General features: G+C 33.5%; 4 protein-coding genes across 7 annotated transcripts; 2 read left to right on the plus strand and 2 right to left on the minus strand.

Annotated features, from left to right (window-relative positions):
• The first annotated feature begins 22 nt into the window (after positions 1 to 22).
• On the plus strand, positions 23 to 8,081 carry LOC107631918 (uncharacterized). 4 transcript variants are annotated; one of them, XM_016335507.3, is made up of 3 exons: positions 23 to 508; positions 3,426 to 6,951; positions 7,523 to 8,081. In XM_016335507.3, exons 1-2 carry the CDS (start codon positions 179 to 181, stop codon positions 6,882 to 6,884), a joined length of 3,789 nt encoding a protein of 1,262 aa, XP_016190993.1. In that variant the 5' UTR covers positions 23 to 178; the 3' UTR covers positions 6,885 to 6,951; positions 7,523 to 8,081. The 4 variants fall into 4 exon arrangements, with proteins under 4 accessions (XP_016190993.1, XP_016190996.1, XP_016190997.1 ...); XM_016335510.3 differs by having other exon boundaries at positions 7,591 to 8,081; XM_016335511.3 differs by lacking the exon at positions 23 to 508 and adding an exon at positions 530 to 3,246.
• A 1,639-nt stretch (positions 8,082 to 9,720) lies between these two features.
• LOC107633980 (uncharacterized) lies at positions 9,721 to 14,925 on the plus strand. The gene is made up of 4 exons (XM_088510075.1): positions 9,721 to 10,422; positions 12,068 to 12,742; positions 13,201 to 13,492; positions 14,399 to 14,925. The coding sequence occupies exons 1-4, from the start codon at positions 9,910 to 9,912 to the stop codon at positions 14,431 to 14,433; spliced, it is 1,515 nt and encodes a 504-aa protein (XP_088366201.1). The 5' UTR covers positions 9,721 to 9,909; the 3' UTR covers positions 14,434 to 14,925.
• Positions 14,926 to 15,341: 416 nt separating this feature from the next.
• Positions 15,342 to 17,327, minus strand: CRR28 (Tetratricopeptide repeat (TPR)-like superfamily protein). The gene has a single exon (XM_016335514.3). The coding sequence runs from the start codon at positions 17,259 to 17,261 to the stop codon at positions 15,414 to 15,416; it is 1,848 nt and encodes a 615-aa protein (XP_016191000.1). The 5' UTR covers positions 17,262 to 17,327; the 3' UTR covers positions 15,342 to 15,413.
• Positions 17,328 to 20,396: 3,069 nt separating this feature from the next.
• On the minus strand, positions 20,397 to 23,059 carry LOC107631925 (toll/interleukin-1 receptor-like protein). The gene is made up of 2 exons (XM_016335521.3): positions 22,406 to 23,059; positions 20,397 to 20,856 (listed from the first exon to the last, which is right to left on the minus strand). Exons 1-2 carry the CDS (start codon positions 22,897 to 22,899, stop codon positions 20,529 to 20,531), a joined length of 822 nt encoding a protein of 273 aa, XP_016191007.1. The 5' UTR covers positions 22,900 to 23,059; the 3' UTR covers positions 20,397 to 20,528.
• Positions 23,060 to 27,036: the final 3,977 nt, after the last annotated feature.

Below are 27,036 nucleotides of genomic sequence, written 5' to 3' on the forward strand. Positions count from 1 at the left end.
AAATTTGTTTTATTTTATTCTCAACTTCTCAGAGCATTTTAAGCTGCAAAACGGCGGCGTTTTGTCGTTTGGCTCTGCTAACAAACTGAGATCTCATTTCATCCTGAACCGCGAGTGTGAAGAGGAAGAAGAAGAGCACAGTGCGAATCGAAGAAACTCGAAATACGAAAACCTAAGAATGGCGTTCGAGATGCCATTGGATCAGATAAAGCAGTTACAGATCTTGCTTCGCAAAGATGCCAACCTCTCGTGGTACGACACCGACAAGAACGACCAACTCTCCCTCCCCAAGCTTCCTTCCGTTGCCGAAACCGTCGCCAATCTCGATCCCTCGCCACCGTACCTTCGCTGCAAGAACTGCGATGGTAGGCTCCTCCGCGGGGTGCAGTCCTCCATCTGCGTCTTTTGCGGCGCCAATCCTCACAAGGATCTCCCTCCCGAGCCCATCAAGTTCAAGGACACACTCGGTTACAAGTGGCTCCTTGATTCCCTTCAGCTCGATGGATCGGTAATGTCAAATCTCCTTAATTATATATAATCAGTTTTCTACTGATCAATTTGTTGAAATTGTTCTCCTATAGTGCTGGAATTTGGGAAATTGTATGTAGCACTTTGATGAATTCTTATGCATAATTGTGCAAATTATTTAACTAGGTGTGGCTTAATTGGCGTAGTTGTGGATCCATGCTATTTACATGTACAACTACTTAGAATGTTTACATATAATTTACCCATCATATCTCTTGTTAAAAGAAAAAAGAAAAATTCTAGAACTGTGGGATAAATACATTTAAATGTGATAAAAAATTGGGATAATTCCAGTCATATTTATTTGATAGAGATTTGTTGAATATGATGTTTGTTACTAACTAATAACTCATCTTGGAGCAACTGCTTTGATTTTTAAATATTTTTCACATTGATTAGTCATTGGAACCTTCATCTTTTAATCTTGCACTTATGTAACCTGTCTATTAAGTGCATGTTTCTAGGGATATATGTTCATCTGTCTAATGATGACTGTTAGAGATATAATCATGTTACTTTCTTCTATCAGTTTAAACTTTTGGGATGAGTTTCATGATATGGTATTAGAGCTCTATATCTGAAAGGTCTAGGGTTCGATTCTTGGTGAACCCCAAAAGTGAAAAAAATATCATAAGGCAAATAAAAGAAAAAAAAAAAGAAGGCCTAAGCAAAAAATCAAGCAAATCCAAAAGAGGCTCTTGCTTGAGGGAGAGTGCTAGAAATATAACTATTCATGTTGGCTTTTCCTATCAGTTTACGCTTTTAGGATGAGTGGTTTCATGACAATGACTTATGGATCTTGGATTGTAAATAGGCCATTACTTCTTTCTTGCATTTTCCATTATTTCTAAACTTCCTAACATAATTTTACAATATTTTGAATTTTTGACTGCAGTTAAATTGGCTTGTTGGCTTTAGACTTTTTATTCATAGTATTTTTTTCACATTTCTAAACAGTAGGATCATTTCCTAACTTGTTGAAGCACAACTCTTACTTATAATACAATTGGCCATATAATGTTTAAGCTGCTAATAACATGGCTCTCTTAAAATTTTGGTTGTAATCATTGATGCATGACCAACTTTTGGAGATAGATAGTAATTTTGCTTTATATGCAAAGCACCACAATAAATAATCTAAGGCATTATTGATCCACTTAAATGGTTCAGATTGACTAAGATAGAGTGCTCTACGATTAAGTTAATGAGAAATTCTCAAGGAAATTTAGTAAGATCTCACAGATTCATTCCATATGGGAACTTTGTATTTTTATGGAACAGTTGGCAATGATTTAGATATTTTCAAATTCTTATTCATAGCTTCTCCTTTCATTCATTCGTTCTTTCTTTTTTATCTTCTTGTTTTGTTTTGTTTTGTTTTTCTTTTTGGTTGTTTGTTTTCAATGAAAAGTGAAGTATGTGGAATTTGGAGAAGTCAATAAACCTCATTATCTGACCAATACAAACCTCCATTAACATATGCATTGATGCATCATCCAAAATTAGTGGCGTATATTAACTATTAGATTATGCATGATGTGTGGATTTGTGTTCTTCGTTGCTTTATAATCCAAATTAAATAGAATATTGCATGAGAAGTCCCCTAGCATTCGCAGCCAATAAGCATAAGCACGACCCTTGAACATGGATTAATATGTATTTCTACTTTGGATTAAATATGAATCAGTCATTAAACTTAAAGAGTGTCTTTGTTTTATACTCCACCTAAATCCGCTTTACAGTAAGTACAGTTACAGTATTAGTAAAAGGATAGTTTGTATATGGGGGTCTTGAAAATGTGCTGCTGTGAAATGAGTTTTGGTTTCAAGTCTCTTAATTGATTAATGTTTCTGAAGGAACATATTCAAGAGTCTTCATTTTTGGATATTTATGACACCATAATAATACCCATAAAGTTTGCTGAGAAAATAAAACAACTCAACACATTCATTAAGTAACAGAGATTAACAGACAGAAACTACCGATCATCTATAGTGGGGCAATCCTTGATATGAGAATATTTAATCTGGAAGTTAAAGAATATGAGAATACTTTGAAGTTTGAAGCATGAAGAACCATTTCAATGGTATTAATCTCTTGCTCATTCCACTTTGGTGGAACTCTCCAAAGCCTAACAACCCAAACATTGAAGCACAACTCTAGTTTCTTGGGATTAACTTCCTTGAGTAATGAGTATATAAATTTTCTCATCCATTTCTGTGGCTAATTATCTTTGGATTCTCACTGATTGATATTCACCGAGCAATTTGAGTTCTGTGTTGGCATTGCATGTTTGATGGAGGAAGAATAGTGTATAAATAGAGATATAATAGGTGAGAAACATGGATTGGCTGGACAATTTGAATTTTCGAAATTGGTTGCTGAAATAATTGCTTTTGGATTAATATTCTACAATTGAGGATAACCTAAGCTACCCTATGTCTCCGATATCTGCTCCCTAAGATTTAATGAGGCATGCATATTTGAATAGTATTTGCCTTCTTTGCTTAAAACTTTCAAAAAGGTTGTATCCTGCACCCTTGCTTCCTCCCATTCAAAGTGTTCAATGTTCATTTACTCATGCTGCTACACGTCACAAAGCATGCATGCATGTTGCACTATGATGCTGCAGAGAACATCAATTCCACATAGATGAAGCATCAGACTTAGCATCCATGAAGTTGAAATGCAGTGGTCATATAACACTTGGACAAAAAGGTGGGATACGGGATTACCAGAGTCGCACCTATATAGCCAAGATTTGCTACTAGATAAAATTTACATTTTAAGAGTTTATGTCATCAATAATAAAAGAATTATGGCAGTGCCCTTTTTTTTGGGTATAAAAATAGTTTTGGTAGTTTGTTTGAAAATAATGTTTTCGTGTGCTTTTGCAGGAGATGGTGGCACCTATGGAGGAGGAGGAGAATTCATCAAGCAGGAGGAGGAGTGAATCTAAAGATGAGATTCCCTTATCTGAGCTGCTAGATTTGGAAATTAGATGGCCAAGTGAGGCAGAGAGAACTCTGTCTAGTAATTCAGATTCGGAAGCATTCCAGGGGAAGAGTTCGTTGAGTTTGGCTGGAGTTGATCTTGATGGTTTTTTCGATCACAGGGAATCCGATTCAAATGCGTCTGGACAGACAATGGCTTTCGGAGATCAAGTGGGTGATACTGCTTCTTATAGTGCCATCCAAGCTAGTGAAAATCTTAGTTTGTTTCAGAATGTCCAAGCTTCAGAATTGGCTACACCTACAAGGTCTATGGAAGATCAGAGTGATGATTCCTTTTCTGGTTGGGCGGCCAACTTTAGATCCGCTAGTTCTGGTCCAGTTAATGAAGAGCCCGAGTCATCATTTGGTCATTCTAAAGTTCAAGATACAGTATCTGGATCCTCGAAAGATGATTTCAATCATTCAGTGTCCAAAGGAAATGATTGGTTTCAGGTTGATGGATGGAGAACTTCTAACCTAGAGGTACCTAACCAGAGTGGCAAACCAGAGCTGAACGTGGATTTTAATGATACCAAAACAGCAGAAAGCGCTACCAGTTCCTCTACCAGAAATTTGGACTGGATGCAAGATGACCAATGGCAAAGGAGTGATAATAAAACAACTGCTGCTGTTGTTACTGAGGCGGTTGAATATTCATTTGATGGATGGAATGATTTTACTGGCTCAGCTAGAGATAGTGCACAAGATCCTTCAAGTATTATTTCCAGATCAAATATAACTGAGCAGGTTGGAAAATCTGAAATTACCGCTGATCTTAACAATACCAAAGCAGAAGGTAATAGCTCTTCTATTGAAGATTTCAGCTGGATGCAAGATGACGTATGGCCAGGTAGCAATAACAAGACAACTGATACCAAGAGTACTAATAACGTTGAGGATTCATTTGATGACTGGAATGATTTCAGTGGATCAGCGAATGCACAATATTTGTCCAGTAATCTCTCCAACTCCAAGATAACAGGTGAGTCTGGCAAATCCGAACTTGCCAAGAATAATGATGATAAAATAATAGCAGGAGGTGATAGTGGCTCATCTAGAAATTTTGACTGGATGCAAGATGATCAACAGCTGGTTAGCAATAACCAGGCTTCTGACGTTGTGACTACTAATGAAGATGCTGATTCATTTGATAATTGGAATGATTTTACTGGCTCCCCTGTTACACAAAATCCTTCCAGTAGTGTTTTGTATTCTGAGACAAACATTCTAGCTGGGAAATCTGAGACTTCTGTTGATGCTCACCAAACCAAAACAGAGGTAGGTAATAGCTCTTCTATTGAAGATTTCAACTGGATGCAAGATGACGGATGGCCAAGTGGCAATAACAAGACAACTGATGCCAAGGGTACTAATGAAGATGCTGATTCATTTGATGACTGGAATGATTTCGCTGGATTAGCCAATGCACAACATTTGTCCAGTAATCTCTCCAACTCCAAGATAACAGGTGAGTCTGGCAAATCCGAACTTGCCAAGAATAATGATGATAAAAGAATAGCAGGGGGTGATAGTGGCTCACCTAGAAATTTTGACTGGATGCAAGCCAATCAATGGCAGGGGAGTAATGACCAAGCTTCTGGTATTGCGACCACTAATGAGGGTGCTGATTCATTTGATGATTGGAATGATTTTACTGGATCCCCTGTTACACAAAATCCTTCCAGTAGTGTTTCTTATTCTGAGATAAATGTTCTAGCTGGGAAATCTGGGACTTCTGCTGATTGTGATCAAACTAAAACAGAAGTAGGTAATAACTCTTCTATTGAAGATTTCAGCTGGATGCAAGATGAAGGATGGCCAGGTAGCAATAACAAGACAACTAATACCAAGGGTGCTAATGAAGATGCTGATTCATTTGATGACTGGAATGATTTCACTGGATCAGCCAATGCACAACATTTGTCCAGTAACCTCTCCAACTCTGAGATAAAGGGTGAGACTGGCAAATCTGACTTTGCCATGGATAATGATGATAAAAAGATATCAGAAGGTGCTAGTGGTGCATCTAGAAATTTTGACTGGATGAATGATGATCAATGGCAGGGGAGCAATAACCAGGCTTCTGGTATTGTGACTACTAATGATGATGCTGATTCAGCTGATGATTGGAATGAATTTACTGGATCCTCTCTTGCACAAAACCCTTCTAATAGTGTTTCGTATTCCGAGATAAATGCTCTTGCTGGGAAATCTGAGACTTCTGCTGATTCTCATCAAACCAAAACGGAGGTAGGTAATAGCTCTTCTATTGATGATTTCAGCTGGATGCAAGATGGAGGATGGTCAGATAGCCATAACAAGACAACTGACACCAAGGGTGCTAATGAAGATGCTGATTCATTTGATGACTGGAATGATTTCACTGGATCAGCCAATGCACAAATTTCATCAAGTAATCCCTCCAACTCTGAGACAACTGGCAAGACGGGCAAATCTGAATTTGCAAAGGATAGTGATGATAAAAGAATAGCAGTTGGTGCTAGTGGCTCATCAAGTTTTGACTGGACGAAAGATGATCAATGGAAGGGGAGCCATAACCAGGCTTCTGGTATTGCGACCTCTAATGAGGGTGCTGATTCATTTGATGATTGGAATGATTTTACTGGATCCACTGTTACACAAAATCCTTCCAGTAGTGTTTCATATTCTGAGATAAATGTTCTAGCTGGGAAATCTGAGACTTCTTCTGATTGTCATCAAACTAAAACAGAAGTAGGTAATAGCTCTTCTATTGAAGATTTCAGCTGGATGCAAGATGAAGGATGGCCAGGTAAAAATAACAAGACAACTGATACCAAGGGTGCTAATGAAGATGCTGATTCATTTGATGACTGGAATGATTTCATTGGATCAGCCAATGCACAATATTCCTCTAAAAATATTGACTGGAAACAAGATAATCAATGGCAGGGGAGCCAAAAACAGGCTTCTGGTATTTTGACTGCTAATGAAGGTGCTGATTCATTTGATGATTGGAATGATTTTACCGGCTCCTCTGTTACACAAAATCCTTCTAGTAATGCTTCATATTCTGGGCAATCTGTGACTTCTGATTTTCATCAAACCAAAAAACAAGTTGGTGCTAATACTTCAGTTCAACTTCAAAGTTTTGATTGGATGCAAAATGACCTATGCCCAGTTAGCCAAAAAAAATCAAATGATCCCAAAACTACTAATGTAGTTTCTGATTCATTTGATGATATTTGGAATGGCTTCAAACAAAAGGCCACTACACGAGATTCTTCCGGCACTATTTCAATACCAGTTCAGACTTCTTCTGAGCAAAGTTCTGTCTTGAATTTGTTCAGCTCCTCAAACAAATCGCATAGTGTGAATTTTTAGGACGTTTTAGCAGCCCACAGAGTACTACTGCAGCAAGTACACAATCTGAAGCTGCTTCTACAAACAGGTAACTTGACTGACATTAACTCAGATGCATTGTTATTCTTTTTGAAAAGTATGTGTAAGTGAATTCAAGCTTTCAACCACTTGTAATACAAGTGGGAGGAGTAGAATGTGTTTTTATGTTCCAACACTAATGGTTGAGGTTAATCATTCAGATTATGTTAGTAGTATTGTATATGATTCATTAAAAAGAATGTCTGTCTATACAGCAAGTCTTGCGAGGAAACTGATGGTCTAGTTAAGCCAATTAAATTTGATATTGGAGAGGTGTTAAAGGGTATTTTTGTTCTGTTTGGTTTGACAAGTTGAACGGGACTTTGACTGATGGAATAGTTCTTAGCATTTACAACAAGGGTTTACATCTTGCATGTGGATAGTACAAAGGAGAGATGGTGTAGAAAGGAACAAATTAGTGGATGGTTCTAATATTTATCATTCATTACAAAATCCATGGCCCAACATATCTATCCTTTCCAGTACTGTCTACCTTGGAAATGCCTTTTTCATTTTAAACCCTGGACAGGCTTTACATATTATCACTGATGATGTGTTTTCTTGATGTGGTTTTTGGTCAGCCTACAAACCTACATGTTGATCTTTCATACCGAAAAGTAGAAATTTATCCAATATGTTGCATGTCCAGGCTGGCTGATGTGGATACCAGGCGATGAGACTCGAGAGAAGTTTCCACTGCACAAGTAGGGTCAAAAGGTAATGATGTGGAAATGTTAATGTCTCTCAGATGCGTGATCTTTCCTTTTTGCTTGAGAGCAGTCTTAGAGTTTCCCAAAAGTAAGATGGACATTCATTTTTCTTATTGATTTCCAGTCATTCTTCACATGTAAGTTTAACTTTTATTCTTGAGCACGGGCCTATATTCTCTGTGTTCTTGGATGAATGGGTGGAGGGTGACTTTGATCTAGTGTTGTGATTCCACTTTCCTGAATCCGTCTTTTATTGTAAACCGCGTATGGTGGTATTGTGTTGTTTTATAGAATGCGACCACTGTACATTCGAAGCTAGCTTTTCTGAGGAAGATTATGTGTATTATAATTTTTTTGTGTTGCTGTTGAGGAGTTTCAGACATTATTCACACCACTGGCAATTAATCTTCATTGGATTCTTCAGTCTTCACATCTGAGCCCCTTCCCTCCCCCTTCTTTTTTTCTTATCTTCATTTTCTTTTAAAAAACATCGATTTTTTTTTTAAAAGACCGGTGGAGTTGGGAGAATATCCCACTTAAACTTGGGTTCGTCGAGTGGTCAGCTCACTCGTCCGCTTAAGCAAGTGTCGGGGGGTTCGAATCCTGCCTTGTGCATGCAGCAACTCATTGGCCAGCGGCAGATCCTTGAATGGAGCTCAGATCCGCGACGGATTAGTCCTTGACCTGTCGGGTTGGGAGATACCGTGGGAAACAAAAAAAAAAAAACTTGACAGTTTTGCCCAGACCAAAACAAAGAAGTTGACTGTTTTGGATTTGAATCCTTAACGCAATGGCAGTTCTAAAGTGAAAATCTTGGGGATTAATAACTTTTCCAGTTGCCGTTATCTTCCAGAAGCTATCATTTTTATTGATTTATAATAATATAAAGTTAACTTTTCCTAACAATCTGCTTGAGAATTCAATAACTTTTTTTCTTATTTAAAAAGAAAGATAAGCAATTTAGAAAAAATTGTTATTTGTAAATTAAAAAATGAGTGATTAATTACCACTCATATGAGATGCATGCAATAAAAAGATATATTGATAATATATAAAAATTCGACGTTGTTGTTGGCCCCTTTCTATATATATATGATTTAATAGTTGATTTTTTCATAATATTTTTAATTTAGAAATATCGACGTTGTTGTTGGCCCCTTTCTATTGTTGTTTCCGTCGGCTATAAGACGAGTCAAAGGAAGAAATGCAATGGCAGGGACACCAACCAATGCCTATTATAACAAGTCGTAGTATACCTATAGAAATGTCTAAGGAATAGATATAACAAACATTGCTAACGACTAAATTCGTTCACAAAGCTTATAAATTATCCTCTTCATCCGTTTTGTCCTCTTGCAGAACTTTGTTCCTTTATTGTTCTGGTTTAACTGTATTAAATCATTAAGAATATATGTGTATGTGAACAACTTTGCTAGCTACATTTTATTAACGTTACATTGAAGTTATGTTGCTAAAGAACTTTAATAATATATATTCGTGATTTAATAATATTTATACAAATTTGGTTCGTTTATAATCCAATTAGAACGAGCAGAGGAAGAAGCCACTCCCTCTGCTGTTTCTCTCCCACTTAACAAGGATATATTATTCCTAGATCTTGTAATGATGTGATTTTGCCGCGCTGTTTAGTTTACGCACAACATAGGAAAAATGGAATTTGATTAGGACATTGTTACTTATTTGAATAATGGCAAGAGCAAAGACCAAGTTTATCGAAGTCAGAATCTGCATACTGCAACGTAGCATCATCTGGTCTTCCTTTGAACGTTGACTACCCTTATGTCTTCTAGACTTGGGTTGGTATCGCTATGTATCTCTTGGAGTCAAACCACTGTTCATTCATAGTTTTGTGTGTTTCTTTTTCATTTTTATTTTTTTGAAAAGTTGACATTATGTTAGTCTTATTTGAAAATAAGATATATATTGCAAAAACCATAAATCTGATTACTATACTCGTATTGTTGAGGCTATAAATAGATATATATTATGTTATAAGAAGATTGATTAAGGAACTTGTCGGTTAGCTAATACCTCCAAGTAACAAATTGTTTCTTCGTTCCATGTTTTCTTTAAAGTTTCCATGATTCTTATGTGCGGGTCAAGTAATGCCGTATGTTATTGTTGACCACCGGGTCAACTTGTAGCATATTAGATTATTAGTAGATATATGATATATGATCATTTTTCACTTAGCACATTCATCGAACACTTGGTAGACGTTATTCAACTACGTAGCAATGGAGTATTTCAACAAAGCCAAATCCGTGAAGCTTCGGAGCCACCTCGGCAAGTACCTAATCGCAGACGAGGACGGCGAAGGCCTCTACCAGAGCAGAAAAAGCTCGGCGAAGAACGCAATATGGGAGGTGGAGTTAGTAGAAGGGAAGAGCCACAGCATTCGGCTCAAGAGCTGTCACGGTCTGTACCTGAAGGCAACGGACACAGCGTTCCTTCTAGGAATGACCGGAAACCGGGCGGTGCAGTCGGAGATGGACGCAGCAGGTTCGAGTTGGAAGTACGAGTGGGAGCCACGAAGGGAAGGGTTGAGTAACCACGTGAAGCTGAGGAGTTGGTGTGGGACCTACCTTAGGGGAAACGGTGGCACTCCGCCTTGGAGGAATTCAGTTACGCACGACGATCCTCATAGTTCCACCACTCACTCTTGGATCTTGTGGACTGTGGAGGTTGTTGACAACATTATAGTTGGATCTTTTTCCAAAGAGAGATATGATGATGATGCGGTTGTTTCTGTGGCGGCGCTTTCTGATTCTTATGTAAGATCTCCGTCGTCGTTGCCGCTGTGTGAGGACCCCGCGGAGTTGCAGCTTACGGTACGTCTCTCAGATTTTATTGAAAATATTGATTCTCTAATTTGTTTATTTATTTAAATAAATAAACCGAATATTAACCATTTTTAATATTTTTAAAATATAAAAAAGAGAAAGTTTAGCTAGCAATATTTTTATTCAAATTTTTATGATATGATGACTTATGGCATTTAAGTTTTTCTAAATATAACGATGGTAAAGCATCTGTGATTAATTAGTAGATATTATCTTGTGATTGGATTGATTATGGGTGGGTGGAGATGGGGGAATTAAACGTAGGGTTAGATGGTGATGAGAGCAGTGTCCGCCACGAAATGGCGACGGTGTTTGGCCAATGCTGGGCCAAAACCTCTGCACTAATATAATGACGACGTCCTATGGCTTCCTTACGAGTTCTCAAATGCTCTATATCCACATTACAATTCTTTTTTTTTTTTTTAAATATTTTGCCATCAAAATTACACTTAAATAAAATGTCGACAATTTTATTTCAGATAGGTGTTTTATTTTTCACACTCGTTTTATTAAAACATTTAAATAAACTTATTCCTAATTTTATTTTCTAAAGATTCATTTTCACCGTATCCCCAAACACTTTCCAAGGCTGTAAATTACATAAGGTTTGTTTTCTATGAACACCTTCCAGTTTCAGCTTAAGAAAAGTCCAAATCAACTTCTATGACTTTCTAAATCCACGTGCCCAACTCCAAATCTTGCATACCAGTTAATTATTGAATAATCTTACTCCTACATGTCATCACTGAAATTCAGGATCAAAACATAGTTTTCTTAGGCATCGTAATTATAGGCATCGTAGAATGCCCAACCGTAGTTGTAGATATTATTTGAAACTAGAAATACAAAAGTAGAAGATTAATGTTTGATTTACGAAGGATTATGTCATAAAATAATTTGGTCTAAGAAAAATTTGATATTCTAATTTGATCTTAAAGAATATTAATATAATTTAAATATTAAAATTAAATGTCACATGAATTTTGAAGATGAGTCCTAAATAGAAATAGTTGGTTTGATGAACTGTGAAGCAGCAGCGTAGGGTGGTGGTGCACGTGATTGGCTCATGTGGTTCCTGAAGAGATTAGCATTTAGCACTTTCACTTTGGCCACCTAATGGCCGCGTCCACCGCCACCAGCTAACAACCGCGTTCTGCTTTGTTATTGCTGGCTCCCCCTTACAGCACACAATGTTGAATAAATCATCTCCTACATTTTCAAAATTTGATATGGCCAATTATTTAAAAGGATTAGGGTTCGTTTGAAAAGTTTTAAAAATTATTTTGTTGAGTTTTTGATTTATAAAAAATAATAGCATTAATATTTGATGTAATTTTTAAAATTAAATTATAATATAGAATTAAATTATTTTTTAAGTTGTTGTTTAATGATGTAGAATTACACATTTTTTAATAATTAAATACTAATTAAATTTCAATGAAAATACTGCACTGAGACTTTTTCATAAATAAATAATAAATAAGCAAAATGGTAAGAAAGAAAAGTAGTCACCTTTCTTCTCTCTCTTTCTTCTTCTCTTCCACAATATAAGAGACCAAGTCCAAATATCACTTCTCAAAATCAATCAAAGCTCCCACACTTTCCATTCATCTATCTCTCTCTCTCTCTCTCTCTCTCTCTCTCTCTCTCTCTCTCTCTGTTCGCCATGGACTTCTTCCACCGCGCCAAGGTGGTGCGTTTCCGCAGCCACCACGACAAGTACCTCACCGCCGACGACGATGAAGAATCCGTCGTCCAAGACCGCAACGGCGCCACCAAGAGCGCCAAGTGGCTCGTCGAAATAGTTCCCGAATACGACAACATCGTACGCCTCAAAAGCTGCTACAACAAGTACCTCACGGCATCAAACCAGCCCTTCCTCCTCGGCGTCACCGGCCGGAAGGTCCTCCAAACCCACCCCTCAAGACTTGACTCCTCCGTCGAATGGGAACCCATCAGAGACGGCGCCCAGGTCAAGCTCAAGACCCGTTACGGCAACTTCTTGCGGGCCAACGGTGGCTTGCCGCCGTGGAGGAACTCCGTTACACATGATATTCCGCATCGGACTTCCACTCAGGATTGGGTCTTGTGGGATGTTGATGTGTTGGAGATTCATGTTGATTATGTTCCTCCGCCTCCTCCTCCTACTCACTCTGATTCCCTCAATTTTGAATCGTCTACTCCTTCTGCTGTTGATGCCAAATCTGCTCAATTTTCTAGGCAGGAGGTATGCTTTTGGGGAAAAGTTTTGAAATTTTCATCTCTGCTGCCTTTGATTTTTTGTTGACTTTATTTCTTTATTTTCTTGATGGTACTTTTAGCTCTCAAAATAATGCTTATTTTGACTAAATTGGTGTAGTGTGTCTGGATAGTTACATTGATTTATGAATGAACCTATTAATATGGAATGGAGGGAGGGCTGTAATTAGCTTGGTTAATTGTTTATGATATAGCTAGATTAGATACATGAAATTGGTCGTTGGATGTTTGTTTGTGCGGTTAAAATTAAATTACTGTAGTTCCTAGAAATATATATTGGCCTTTGACTATCATTTAAGGACTAATTCTGACTGTGATTTCATACTGGACAAGCATGATTTTCGTAGAGGGAAACATAATACTTTTATTATGGTAAGGTTCTGCGGTTTTTTTATGATGATTTTGTCTTGATTTGTTTGCTGGCAGTCGTCGGATTCATATGTGGGCTCGCCGCCGAAGATGGAGGGGAGAACTATATACTACCATGTTGCCGAGGATGATGGGGAAGTGGACGATGAGAATGTGCAGGGGTATTCTCTGATCTTCAAAGGGAACGGGGTGGAAGAATTGACAAAGAAGTTCGAGGAGGAGACAGGGTTAGAGGGAGTTATTGTGTGCAGTCGGAGTCCTTTGAATGGGAAGCTTTATCCTCTTCGATTGCAGCTTCCTCCAAACAATGTGATGATGCAGGTTGTTTTGGTTCTTCAATCGTCAAAAGGTGAGTTTTCAGAGTTCTTATGGATGCTGAGCTGCTAGTAGTCAGTTACATGCATCAGAGTATTTTCATGAAGTTGTCATAGATTATCAATTGAAATCAGATTGAGTTGATATTATACGAAGTTGAGAAAGGATAATTTGGTGTTGAGAATTGGATTGAACTACAAGTGTGGAATTCTACAATAGCTAGTCTCTAGTTGATGTAGGACTAAACTACATAAGCCTACCACTTGAAAAATTATGGATCATTTGAATTACATAATTATTAACTCCCTTGGAATATAAATCTTCTAGGATCCTTAACATCAAGCCTTTTAAGACATTGTTCAGACTTATATGCATTGCTTTGCTTCCTTCTTTATAGAAAAATCAAGTGGAGGACTTGATTGATGGTCATATTTGTTTTCAAGGTGAAATGCTGAATTGTTATAATAGAAGTAATTTAAAATAATAGTTAATGCTATTTTGGCTTAATTAGTCAAATTTCATAAAAATGTTATACAACAAATAATTAGCCATTTAGAGTGACTTTTAATAGTTAAGAAATAAGGATGTGGCATCTCTACCTTTCACACATCTCGCTAATCTTACATCCTATAAATAAATAAATTAAAAATAAAATATACTCCTTCCAATGCATAATATTTGTCACTATTAACCAATGTTTACCGAAACAGTTTATTTACAACTAATTTATGGCATCATTAACATTTTTATTGTACTTTGTTTTTTATATCTTATTGTACTTTGTTTAATCTGAGTGGAGGATATACTTTGGAAATTCATCATAGAAATGTGAGAATAATTGATACATTAATCCAAAAGAATTTATATAAAATGATTTGATATTTGCGCATTATACTTCAATTATTTCCCTAACTTTTATTTTTCTATTATGCCATTCCAGTTGCAAAAGACTTTGAGGCACAAGGTTTACTTTGAGTAGCGAGATTTGTGGAGTCTTGAATCAATTACATTAATGCAAGGGGTATGTACATAGAGATCCAAGCGGGTTCAAATATCAATTATACATGTGAAAGCATTTAAGATGTTGCACTACTACACCATCTTCATTGCGTTGAAAAAGCACAATTCATTAAGGTCTTACCAACCTTCAATGGAGGTGCCCTAAATTTTGCATTGGCTAGGATCATATCAGCATATTGTCCCCTTCTTCTGGTAGTAGTTGTTTTTGGGCTTCCTATGTATTTGAGCTATAGTTATAACTTAGTCAATTCTTCATGTGCACTACTATTGTTTCATTTATTTCATTTCATTTGTATTGGGGTAAATTTTCTTTGACTATGCTATTCTTAGGTGTATCAGTGTTAGTGTATCAGTATGCCTTTGTATAGATTTTTTTTTTATTTATTTATTACAATACTTATAAACAGGCTTATTTTTCTAATAGAAAAGGTTCTGTTTATATGTGTATGTCTTATTGGGTGAGATTCTAATTCACAAATGACAGAACAAAACAAAACAGAGAGATGCAAACTAAATTTATCAATGAGCGTCAAGCATTATGACAAAGACCAAAAGTTTCATGTGCATTATATATATAAAGTTACAATTTGAACCTAAAAAAAATAAAATTCAATTCTCTGGTACAATCTTATATCAAACCAATTTGTGTTACTGTTCGTCCGTTGAATTTGTGTCAATGGAATGCATGTGGCCGGCAGTTTCACTAGTATCAACTAGCTGGCTATTATTAGTTGAACCAAATCATTCATCATTCGTGTCGCTTTTAATATCCAGAGAGATATATGATTATAATAATTGCTGTGAAGATAGGATTCTCTATTGTCACATGAAATTTTAAGAAATCCATAACATCAAACCCGGGCCAATAAAATTTTTTAACGATATATTAGTTCACCATAGATTTTTCATTTATATATGATTGTGCATATTTTTCGTCACCAATAATCCTTACAAGAACAGTTTCCCTCTTTAAAATGATGGAACCGTGCACGATCTCTCACAATTATCTCTACATTATAAATTCTTGATAGTAATTTTGTAACACTGTGACAATCATTACACACTCTAAGATTCTTAAACACTCTTATTGGCATGCCTGGTCTTGACCTTAGTAATCCAAAAGCTATAGCTAATCTCTCACTATGCAACCTCATAGTATTCTTTTTTCCCTCATTAACCTCATCAACTAAAGGTGCACCTGAATAATCAGGTACATACCCGGTTGCTTCTAGCTTCTCCTCAATTTCACTCATAAACTTGTATATATCTTCACTTTGAGGATGACTAGTGTCCCCAGCAAAAAATTCATGAGTGACACCATCAATCTCTACCAAACTACAACCTGGTTCTTTATTCACACCCTTATCAGTCATTAGTTTTCTAAGCAATCCAACATCATTCCACATGCTAGCTGAAGCATAGATTCTTGACAATAGCACATAAGCACCACTACTATATGTAGTACTTCCCTCTGACTCAAACACTTTCTTGGCCAATTCTTCACTTAGCTCAAGACTTGCATGTTGCTTGCAACAAGCATCCAACAGACTCCTCCAGATCACGACATCCGGTTTCATAGGCATTTCTGAAACCAAGTTCATAGCCTCTTCGATGCGTCCGGCTCGAGCGAAAAGATCAACGAGGCATCCGTAATGCTCTAATCTTGGCTCAATTTTGTACTCCCTGGTCATTATGTCAAAAGACATAATCCCTTCATTAACCATGCCCCTGTGATTACATGCACTCAAGACACCAACAAAAGTGATTGAATTCGGCATGAGTCCCTTTACCTTCACCATTCTTGCATAGTAGTCCAACGCCTCCTCAGCCATGCCATGCATGGCAAGCCCCAAAATCATTGAATTCCATGAATTCACATCTCTATAAGGCATGCTTTCAAAGACTTGTTTTGCAAATCCCACTGAGCCACACTTGCAATACATATCCACCAAGCTAGTGTTAACCAAAACATCACCAATCATGTTCTTGTCACTCCTTTTCAAGACATAAGCATGAGCCCACAAACCCAAAGACAAAGCACCCAATCCAGCACAGGAACTGATCACACTTTGCATGGTGTAACCGTCAGGATCATGAATCCTCTGCATCTCACAGAACATTCTCAATGCAGTGTCATACTCACCAGCACTTGCATAAGAGTCAATCATGATGTTCCATGAAACCTCACTTCTTTCGGACATTTTCTCGAACACCTTGTGTGCCAAGTCTAGAAACCCACAAGTTGCATAAAAATGAATCAAACTGTTACAAATATGAGTATCCGATTCAAACCCAAGTTTCAATACATGAGCATGCACCTGTTTCCCTTCAGAAAGAGAGAACAAGTAAGCACATGCCTTTAAAACAAAAGGGTATGTGTAATTATCAGGAATAACCGCTGCACTTTGTTGTTCTCGTTCCATCATTAACATTGCTTTGTAAAGTTCCATGGACTTGTGTTTTTGGTCTGCGGTTCTAGCATAGGCTCTTATGAGTGTGTTCCACATGAAGGAATTGGGATTCTGAAAGTGATGAAAAATTCGAGTGGCGTATCCAAGATCAAGCAGAGAAGAATGGTGAAGGATTCTGCTGTGTAGAAGGAGGGATTGTGGATGATGGTTGGTGTGAATGGTACGTAGAAGTTGAGCATGGATTTGCTTCAAGTGAGAGATATCAACAATGGAGTGGTTGAGCAAGTGGAAGAGGCGCGTGTGGCTGTTATGGATAAAGGGTTGGCCATTGTTGTTGGTGGAGAAAAGCAATGGAGTTTGAGTTGTTGCCATGCCCAATGCTATTCATTTCTCTCTCCTACTTATTATCAACAACAAGATAAGGTGGAACCATGCTACCAAATTAAACATCTTATTATTCATTATTTTCTATATAAAAAAATATATAAGTAATTATACTTTAACAATTAAAAAATATCAAATTCGATTATAATTTTATATCAACATTAGAAAGCTTTTAGCTTAAATATTTAGTGTATCTCCCATTCTCCCTAATAATTTAATTATTTAATTCAATTTTGATACTTTATAGTTTATATAGCTCAAAATTAAGTTATTATAATACGGAGTCATATATTTATTATTAAAATTTATGTTTACAAAAAACCAATTTTTAAATTAGTCATTATTTATATAAATATGATAGAAATAGGGATGGTAACATACACCACCCAAGCCAATGAATAAGGTAGCGTTTGTTTTAAGGTACTGAGACAGAGACTGAGAGACTGAGACTCAGTATCGTATTTGTTAGTTCAGAGACTGGTACTAAAATTTTTGTCTCTGTCTCTAAAATTTCAGTATTTCAGTACCTCCAAAAAATAGGGACACAAAAGACTGGAATTTTAAGAGATGGAGACTGAAACTTTAATAACATTTTATACCTAAAATACTTTTATTTCAATTAATTAATTCCAATTTTACCCTTTGTGCAAATTAAATTAGAGTTTCATTCTTGTTTCAATTCCTGTCTCCCATTTTACACCAAACAGAATACTGAGATTTATTTCAATCCCTGACTCTTAGTAATAGTTCAAATGGCATAATCTCTCCATACTCATCTAAGAGGTTGCGGGTTCGAGTCTTCATATATTTGGTAAAAAAAAAAAAAAAAAAAACCACCCAAACTTGCGGGTACCCACCCCATCCCTACTCGTTCGAGACGGATAATTACCCGTCCCGCACTGTGGTGGGTTTTTGGGAGAGGCGGAACGAGATTGGGTTTAGGTAATACCCGCCTTACTATATATATATATTATATATATATATAATATATATATATATATATATAATATGTATAATATATGTAAAATAATTAGTAAATGATTAATAATATTGTATCATATTTAAATTTTTACTTTAATTTATGTTATTTATGTGATGATGGTTATACAAAATTTGAAATTTAATTTAATTTATTGGATTTTAATAATTATAGGGACAGGTATGGGGGAGGCGGATACCCGCAGGGGCGGGTTAAGGTTCAACGTTTTACTACCCGCGGATAGAAGTGGGACGGATTCTATGCGGGTTGTTGTACGACGGGGCGGGTCAAGTAGAGCGAAAATTCGCCCCTTTCCGCTCCGTTGCCACCCCTAGATAGAAATTCATATGTAATTTGTCTTCATATAAAGTTAATAATTAAAAATCGTTAAATAATAATTTAGTCAAATTTGTCAAATCATCTAACGGTTTTTAATGATCAACTTCACATGAAAACAATTTCACGTGAATATTCACCTATATATATGTATTGTTTAAGGATGAAAACTTAAGTACAGTCAATTTCACGTGAAGTTAATAGTTAAGAACCGTTAAATGATTTGATTAATTTGACTAAATTTTCATCTAACGACTCTCAATTATCAACTTTACGTAAAATTGACTGTATTTAAATTTTTACCTTGTTTAAGTAATTTCTAATATGTATTTTATAGTTCAAGATATATTTTATGTGAGTGACTGTCTTTTAAAGTCTGATTAAATGTGTAAAATTATTTTATGCACCAACCTGTAAGTGTATAAAATTGAATCCTGAGTTCTACATTCTCGTTATATCATATTGTTGAGTTAAGGTTGATTTTGGGCTCATATATGATGACAAACATTATTTGAGTTAAAAGGTTAATATTATTTAATGTGTGTGCTACTGATGCAGGCCCAATTACTTACTCCTTAGTCCAAGTCTACAGTGCTTCAGCAACTTCAAATGATACAAATCATTAGCCTTTTGTATTTTGATGAGTAACTAAACATGCTAAAAGAGAGAACGGAATTAGAGAAAAAGAGAATAAAGACATTTGACATCACAGGACAGTTGTAACACCAAGACAAAAACAAGGACACAAGGATAAGTTCACTACACTAAAGACATCAGTAAAGCAAAGCTCAAAATATGGAAGAAAAAAACACAAACTTGCAAGAATGTAAAAGTAGTGGAGCAGCTCATCGGAAAGCAGAAGTAATGGAGTAGAGAGAAAAAAAAATGCATTCCATGAAAGAAAGCAAATCAAAGGACAATAAAGGTGGTGGAGTAGTTCCTCGACAAGCAGTGGTAGTGGAGTAAAATGGAGCAAAGACTGCATATCATCAAAGACAGCTCCAACGAGTTGATGGACAAGGAATTGAAAGAGGCAAATTAGAGAGCAAGGTGATGATATAAAACAGACCTCACTTCAACAGTTGAAAGTTAAAAAAAGAGAGCAAATTCAAGAGCATCATCTCAACAGACTTGAGCTGAATTCTTTTTCTTCTACTAGTGCTTCATTTCTGATTTTCTTTGTTATGGCTATCTTGTGTCATCTTTTGTATTGAGAAAAGATTGAATATATGAGTTGAAAAAGTCATGAGAGAAAAAGCAAGAAAGATACATGAAAGAGCCACTAATAAATCTGTGTAATTGAATGGTTGAACTAGGACTAGTTCCTTTTGCCAAGTTGGGATAGCACTATACTTGGTGAGTTTGAATCTGTTTAAGTTCCTCTTCTAAGTTGGGACAGCACTTAAAAAGTTGAGCTTTGATGAAGAAAATTTAATGGTAGATACTAGTTGAATTAGATTGTAATTCAATAGTATTAATGAATGTAATCTGTTGATTATAGTGAAAATTCCACTATAATTGTAGTAGAAACTGGATATAAATTTTATGGCATTTAGAAACTGAACCAAGATACATGTTAGTCTCTATCTCTTTTTTCTTTTTCTGTTTTATTTCTGTACATGAGACAAAACAAATTTTTTTTTTACATATTTAACTTTCGTGAAAACAGAACTAAAGAAATTTAATTTTGAGCTAACTTGATTCAACTCCATTCTCAAATCCTAACCATTTCCATCATATATGAATAACAATAATGTGAAATAATGAAACAAACAATTTGGCAAGTAAAAACATATAGACGGAGGACATTTCAATAAAGAAACACAGACAGACGTAGTTATTATAAGTGTTCCATAATTTGGATTACATGAAATAGAAACGATCGAGGACATATACTTAATTAGTTTAAATTCCAGTAGCTACAGAAATAATACGAGTAATCAAAATCTAAAAACATTAGACCACAGATTATAGATACCATTATCAATATTGGTGTTATTGTTGTTTAAATCATCAGCTTGTGAGTACATATTAGGAGGAATGCGAAGCAAACGTTGGTGCCTTTCCATTTGAAGCTTTCTAATGCGATTGAGAGAGTCTTTGTAATTTTGGTAATGCAATGGATGAGGACTCCCTTGAAAATATTGCATTTGGTGCTTAGCAAGTTGGTCATACCTTGCAATTTCTTTATCAAGGTCCCCAACATACACTCTATTCAACTTGTTTAGCACATCCATCGCTATTTCCTCAACGATCTCTGATTCCAACCTATCAACATATATTATTTGCAAACATTAAAATTCCTACATGCATGTGTGACCATATATACATATATATATATATATATATATATATATATATATATATATATATTTCAAAACTTGCAATTTCTTACTTGAGAAACTACTTTATTATTTACACTACTCATATTCTTTAATTTATATTTTTCAAATAAAAAATGCTATTTGTACAATAAAATCAACCACTAAAATTAACTACCAATATATTTGTGTATAAATACATGTGTGGTTTAATTTATTTTCAATGTGTATTTATATTCTAATATATATTTTATACTAATGACTGATTTTATTTTAGTGACTAATTTTAGTGTACACCTAACATAACTCTTTTCAAATATATACACTCCTCTTTCCTTAAGAGTAGAGGTAAACTATATGTTACATTTTTAATCGCTTTTGAAGCATTTTTTTAATTTTCTATTATCTCATTATATTAATTACTCTATTTCTTTTATTATTAAAATATTCTCTATGATAAAAAATTAATGAGTTATTCTATTCCTTCACTTATTAAACTTCTAGTTAGAAAAGTAAAGTCACCTTACTTTATATATACCTTTTCATAATTTAACTTTGCCTTATACCATATATATACAAGTGTGAAGAGTTGACATTATTGTTATATGATTATCTAGGTTTATATATAATAAGCAAGAAAATAACCACTTTGGGCATATTGTTTGACTTTCTATTGATTTTCTGGATCATCATGTACAAATAAACAAGAAACATATAGAGAGATATTAGTTTAGTGTACCATTACCATAAACTATTTTACATTAATATTTAATTATATATTCTCAAGCTAAACTAAACCATCAATATTTTGACCCTAAAATAAAATAATCTTAAGAGGAAAAACTGCACTTTCTAACACTATTAGAAAAATGTTTAAAACCTACGGTAATTATCGTCAAATTTTAGAATTTCAATAATAATACATTAACGTTGTGTGTTTCTTCAACAAAATAAATCTGATAATAATACTTAAAATCGTCGATTCTGTATATAAAATTTAACAGTAAATTTAACGATAATCAAATTTTTTTTGCCGTGTAAACTTTCAAAAATAATAGAAGCTTGACCACTATCAAGAATTGTGAGTCCGTGGTTTAGTGTGTTTAATAATTGGCTTAGGATTAAGGTAATAAATAGGATATTATAAGCATACCAAAGTTCTAAAATTGAACCAACTATTGAATTTGTAGAGTTAAAAGTTTAAAAATTAAAAATTCTATCAAAATTAAATCACATATAATAAAATAATATATTATATAATAAAAATATTTTTTTATATATTTTATTATTTAAACAGCTAAAAAATCATATTTGACATTTTGATTACTCATTCACACCTAATTTTTATCTCTTGAGTTTTGATCTTTGACCTAATGATCGATTTGGTCAAATAATTTGATAAGTTTGACTAAATTATTATTTATCAACTCTACCTAAAGATAGCTGCACGTAAATTTTCACAAACTGGAGTTCATTAGATGTATATTATGATTAACCTGTCAACGGAGCAATCCCAGCCAGAGAAAGTGGCAGCTTCAGCAAGAGCATCCCTCCATTTCTGAATCTTCTTGTTAGGGCGATCAGAATCACGAAACCGCTCCTCATGTCTGGCGAAAGCAGTTGCAAAGCTTCCCGTTTGGTACCTAACAATGGAAGGCTCCACATCGTAGAATATGGGCAGCACCATCTGCCCCCTCGTTTTCTTACAATCAATTATCTTCTTCACCTCCTCAAGACACCATCTGGAGGATGCGAAGTTCTTCGAGAACACGATCACGGAGAGCTTCGCATCCTCTATGGCCCTGAGAAGCGTCCCCGAGATCTCGTCTCCTCTCTCAAGATTGTAGTCTATGTAGGTTCTGATCTCAAATCTCTTGAAGGCAGCGTGCAGATGGCTGGTGAATGTCTTCCTTGTGTCCTCGCCCCTGAAACTCAGGAACACCTCGTGAACACCATTATTGGTGGAGGACGATGAAGACGTTGCTGCCATCTTCGTTCTCGATCTCTATGGTTTCAAATACTCCTAAATAGGTGAAAACATGCAAGAAATTAAAGCATTATTACCATTTGCCTTATTAGTTGACTTTAGTAGGTGTTAGTTCCTATGTACCTTCCGGGGGTAGAATTCAGGCAATATCTCTATTGAACTTTTCGTAGGAACAAATACAAGCAAACATTACATTATTATATAAGGAGGCCACTCCGATAAAGACGCGTAAAACGTCTTTTTTTAAAGATGTTTTTATGTTGTGTTTTAATTGGTTTCTGTATAATTTATTCGGTGTTCCTCATCACATATTATTAAATTCCTCAAAAAATTTTCTTTCCAAAAACAATAAAAAATATTTAATTTAGACTAAAACAAAAAAGGTAATAGATTAACTATTAGATTTTTTTTAAAAGATTATTTACATAAAAAAAATATATCACATTCATTATATACGGTAATTTTATAAATAATTATATACGGTAAACACCATGAAAATTATTTTAATCATATATAATTATTTTAAACCATGAAAACACCGTTTATTTTTAATTATATATGATTAAAAAATAATTAAATAAATATATTCGATAAAAAATTAATATTATTAAAAAATAAAAATAAAATTTATTTTAAAATTAAAAATAAAGTTTATTTAAAATAAAATTAAAAATCATGATTTTTTTCTTTTTTCTAAAATTTATCTACGAGTAATTCTATAAATATTTTATGATGAATAAAAATATTAAACTCATACTAAAATTTATTCTAATAAAATTTATTTTTATTCTACTAAACATTAAATAAACTATTGAAAAGAATTTTGTTTTCTCCATTAGAGAAGAATGATAAACTTTCATACTTCTATTATGTTATGGCAATAATTTGGCCTGTTATTTTTTAATGTACATAATAATAATAATAATAATAATAATAATAATAAAAAAAAAAAAACAAGTATATCACAGTAGAAAAGGAAGTACGTCACCAAATAATTTATCATCCGAATTATATATGAATCAAATTGATAATATGAGGGCTAACACTACAAAAATCGATAACAAGGTTAGGGATTTACAAAACCTTTCTTAAGATTATAGAAAAAAACGTTTATATTTGTGTGATATATAAAACAATTATCATATTATTATTATTATTACATTATATATATATAATGTAATAATAATAATAATATGATAATTGTTTTATATATCACACAAATATAATATATATATATATATATATATATATAAAAGCAAAAAAAGTCCAACTGTTTTAAAGTAAAAATTTTTTTAATATTTAATTAAATGTTCTTGTATTTAGTACTTTTTTTTTTGCATTTTCTCTTAGTTAAAAATACAATTATTATAATTTTTTAGTTATTATTGCTAGGGGTGTTTATAGTGGGATATGGCTGAAATTTCGATCCAATCCGCACTAAACTTATTAGATCAAATTCGATATTCGCACTTTTTATGTTTGGATCAGATATCAAATATATCCATAAAATAAAAAATATTAAAAAAATTTATTTTTATAAAAAAAGTCAATAATTTTTTTTGTTTACTTTTTTAAACATATTTACTTCTATCTGATTAGAGTGTGGATCCGATTCGATCCAATCTGATCATCTTATAATACTTATTGGTTTCTAAAATTATGTTTATATTTCAATCCATAGTTGTAAAAACCGAACTGGATCGGTTGGTTCGACCGAAAAACTAGTGAACTGTACTAGAATCGGAACCAGACTAGGTTTACTCCTTGGACCGTTTAAGGAATAAAATCGGTGTGAACCGATAAAAATTGGTGCAAACCGGTCTAACCAAACTGGTCTGTTTAAAAAAATTTTTAAAATGTCTCCACAAGGTCTCGAACAAAGAACCTTGGAGCAAAAGCAACCTCTACTTGCCACTTAGCCATTGCACTTCTAAGTATTGTATTTGACAAATACTAATTATATAGTATACATAAATATCTAATTTAATTTAATTTTTGTTTTTTCTATTTTTAAAATTAATTATATTTTAATTATATACCATTATTAATATAAATATAAATTTCACTAAAAATTTATTAATTTACTTGATCTATTTTATTGCTAGTATTGTGATTAAAGTTATTTGTTTTGGTGTTAGTGTTAAAATCTACTGATATTATAGTTAGATGATAGGCTTTGTGAATTAATTATTTTTTTATTGTGTCAAAATAAGATACTATTGTAGTATTAAAATTTTATGGTTTTTTTATATTAGTTATTTTTAGAAGTTGAGACTTGATTCTTCATAAAATGTTAGTGAAGATATGTATTTCAAATTTTAATTTTAAGTTTTTAACTATTTTATATTTTATATTTACGTGAGATCGGTTTTATCAGTTCAACTAGTGATTTATCGGTTGAACCAATAAACCAGTGAACCAGTAGCTTGACCGGTTCGATCACTGGTTCGGTTCTAATAACTATGTTTCAATCTAATTTCAAAAATTTCGATTTACTTAATTTAGTCTCCCAACTTAATAGTTATGACTCACATTGGTTCCTAATCTTATTTTTGTCACTGTCTCATAAAATTGTTAACGACATGCTGAGATGGACTAACGACTGCTACATTATACATTCTAGCGACTATTTGATGTGACAATTGAAATTTTTTTTACCTTATTTTTTTTCAACTAAACACTTAAAACCCTAATATGAGTCACGGATACCTAAGTTAAAAAATCAAACTAAGTAAGTTGAAACTTTAAAAATCAGATTAAAGCTCGAATATAATTTCAAAACAGAACTTTAACTTATGTAGTGATTAATTTAAATGAGAATCAAATAAATCAAAATTCAACATAATTTTTATCAATGTTTTCAAATTCGAAATTTCTATACAAAAATTAACTAGAATTTGTCTTTACATTAAAAATTTAATGAAATAGTGACTTTAATTATCTTAACCAATGTCCTAATTAATTACTTTTATTTCTTAAAAAAACTGTATATGAAAAAAAATAATTAATTTATCTATTTTAATAAATAGTTATTTTACTAAAATGAAAGAAACTATTTTTTTAGAATTTTTTAAGAACTAATTAATATTATATATATTTTGTTACACTACATTTAGTTATAAAAATTTTATTTATTTCTAATACTTATATTAAAAATAAAAAGAAAATTTAAATTAGTGAATCTTAATCTATAATATTATAATAATAATATAGTAATTATTTTATATATTGTACGAATATAAATTAATTATTTTTTTATTTATAAAAATTTTAAAAGGCTTAAGCTTGTTATATATATATATTGATGAATGTGATATATTTTTTTATGTAAATAATCTTTTAAAAAAAATTTAATAGTTAATTAAATATTTTTTATTGTTTTTGGAAAGAAAATCTTTTGAGGAATTTAATAATATGTGATAAGGAACACCGAATAAATTATACAGAAACCAATTAAAACACAACATAGAAACATCTTTAAAAAAAGACGTTTTAGGCGTCTTTATCTGAGTGGCCTCTTTTTTATTCTCTAATAATAATAATAAAAACAACAAGAGTAAAGTATCCTTCTTATCTTTAATATTTAGAGTAAATTCTGTGTCTTTAATGTTTAAATCATCCTATTTGTACACCTAACGTTTATAAAAGTAATTTAATATTATCTTGCCATCAATTTTACTAATAGATCAGATTGTATTTGTCAATTATTCTCACTTAAATGTATTTATTCTCAATTAGATCTCACTTGGATGTGTTCGATTTTAATATTGTATCCGTTAGTTGTGTTCAGATTTAATTATGTCCCTAAAAATGAATTATGTAAATGTTACAGGGATTAGTTTCAACTTTTAATGAGCTATTATCCGGAGTAGATCATGAGTTCTGTTTCACATATTTATATTCTAACTTTAAAAAGAGATTTTCAGAACTCCAACTAAAGCTCATGATGTGTAATTGACAGTATGATAAGATAACATTGAATCACTTTTACAAACGTTAAGAATACAAATATAACGATTTAAACGTTAGAAACACAAATAGGACTTACTCCAAACGTTGGAGACAAAAATAATACTTTACTCTAACAACAATAATAATACAACTACGGGTGGGTATACATTAAAATCAACTATCAGTATA

The sequence above is a fragment of the Arachis ipaensis genome, chromosome B3 (assembly GCF_059453495.1).
Source record: "Arachis ipaensis isolate K30076 ecotype BB chromosome B3, ASM5945349v1, whole genome shotgun sequence".
Classification (NCBI taxonomy): domain Eukaryota; kingdom Viridiplantae; phylum Streptophyta; class Magnoliopsida; order Fabales; family Fabaceae; genus Arachis; species Arachis ipaensis.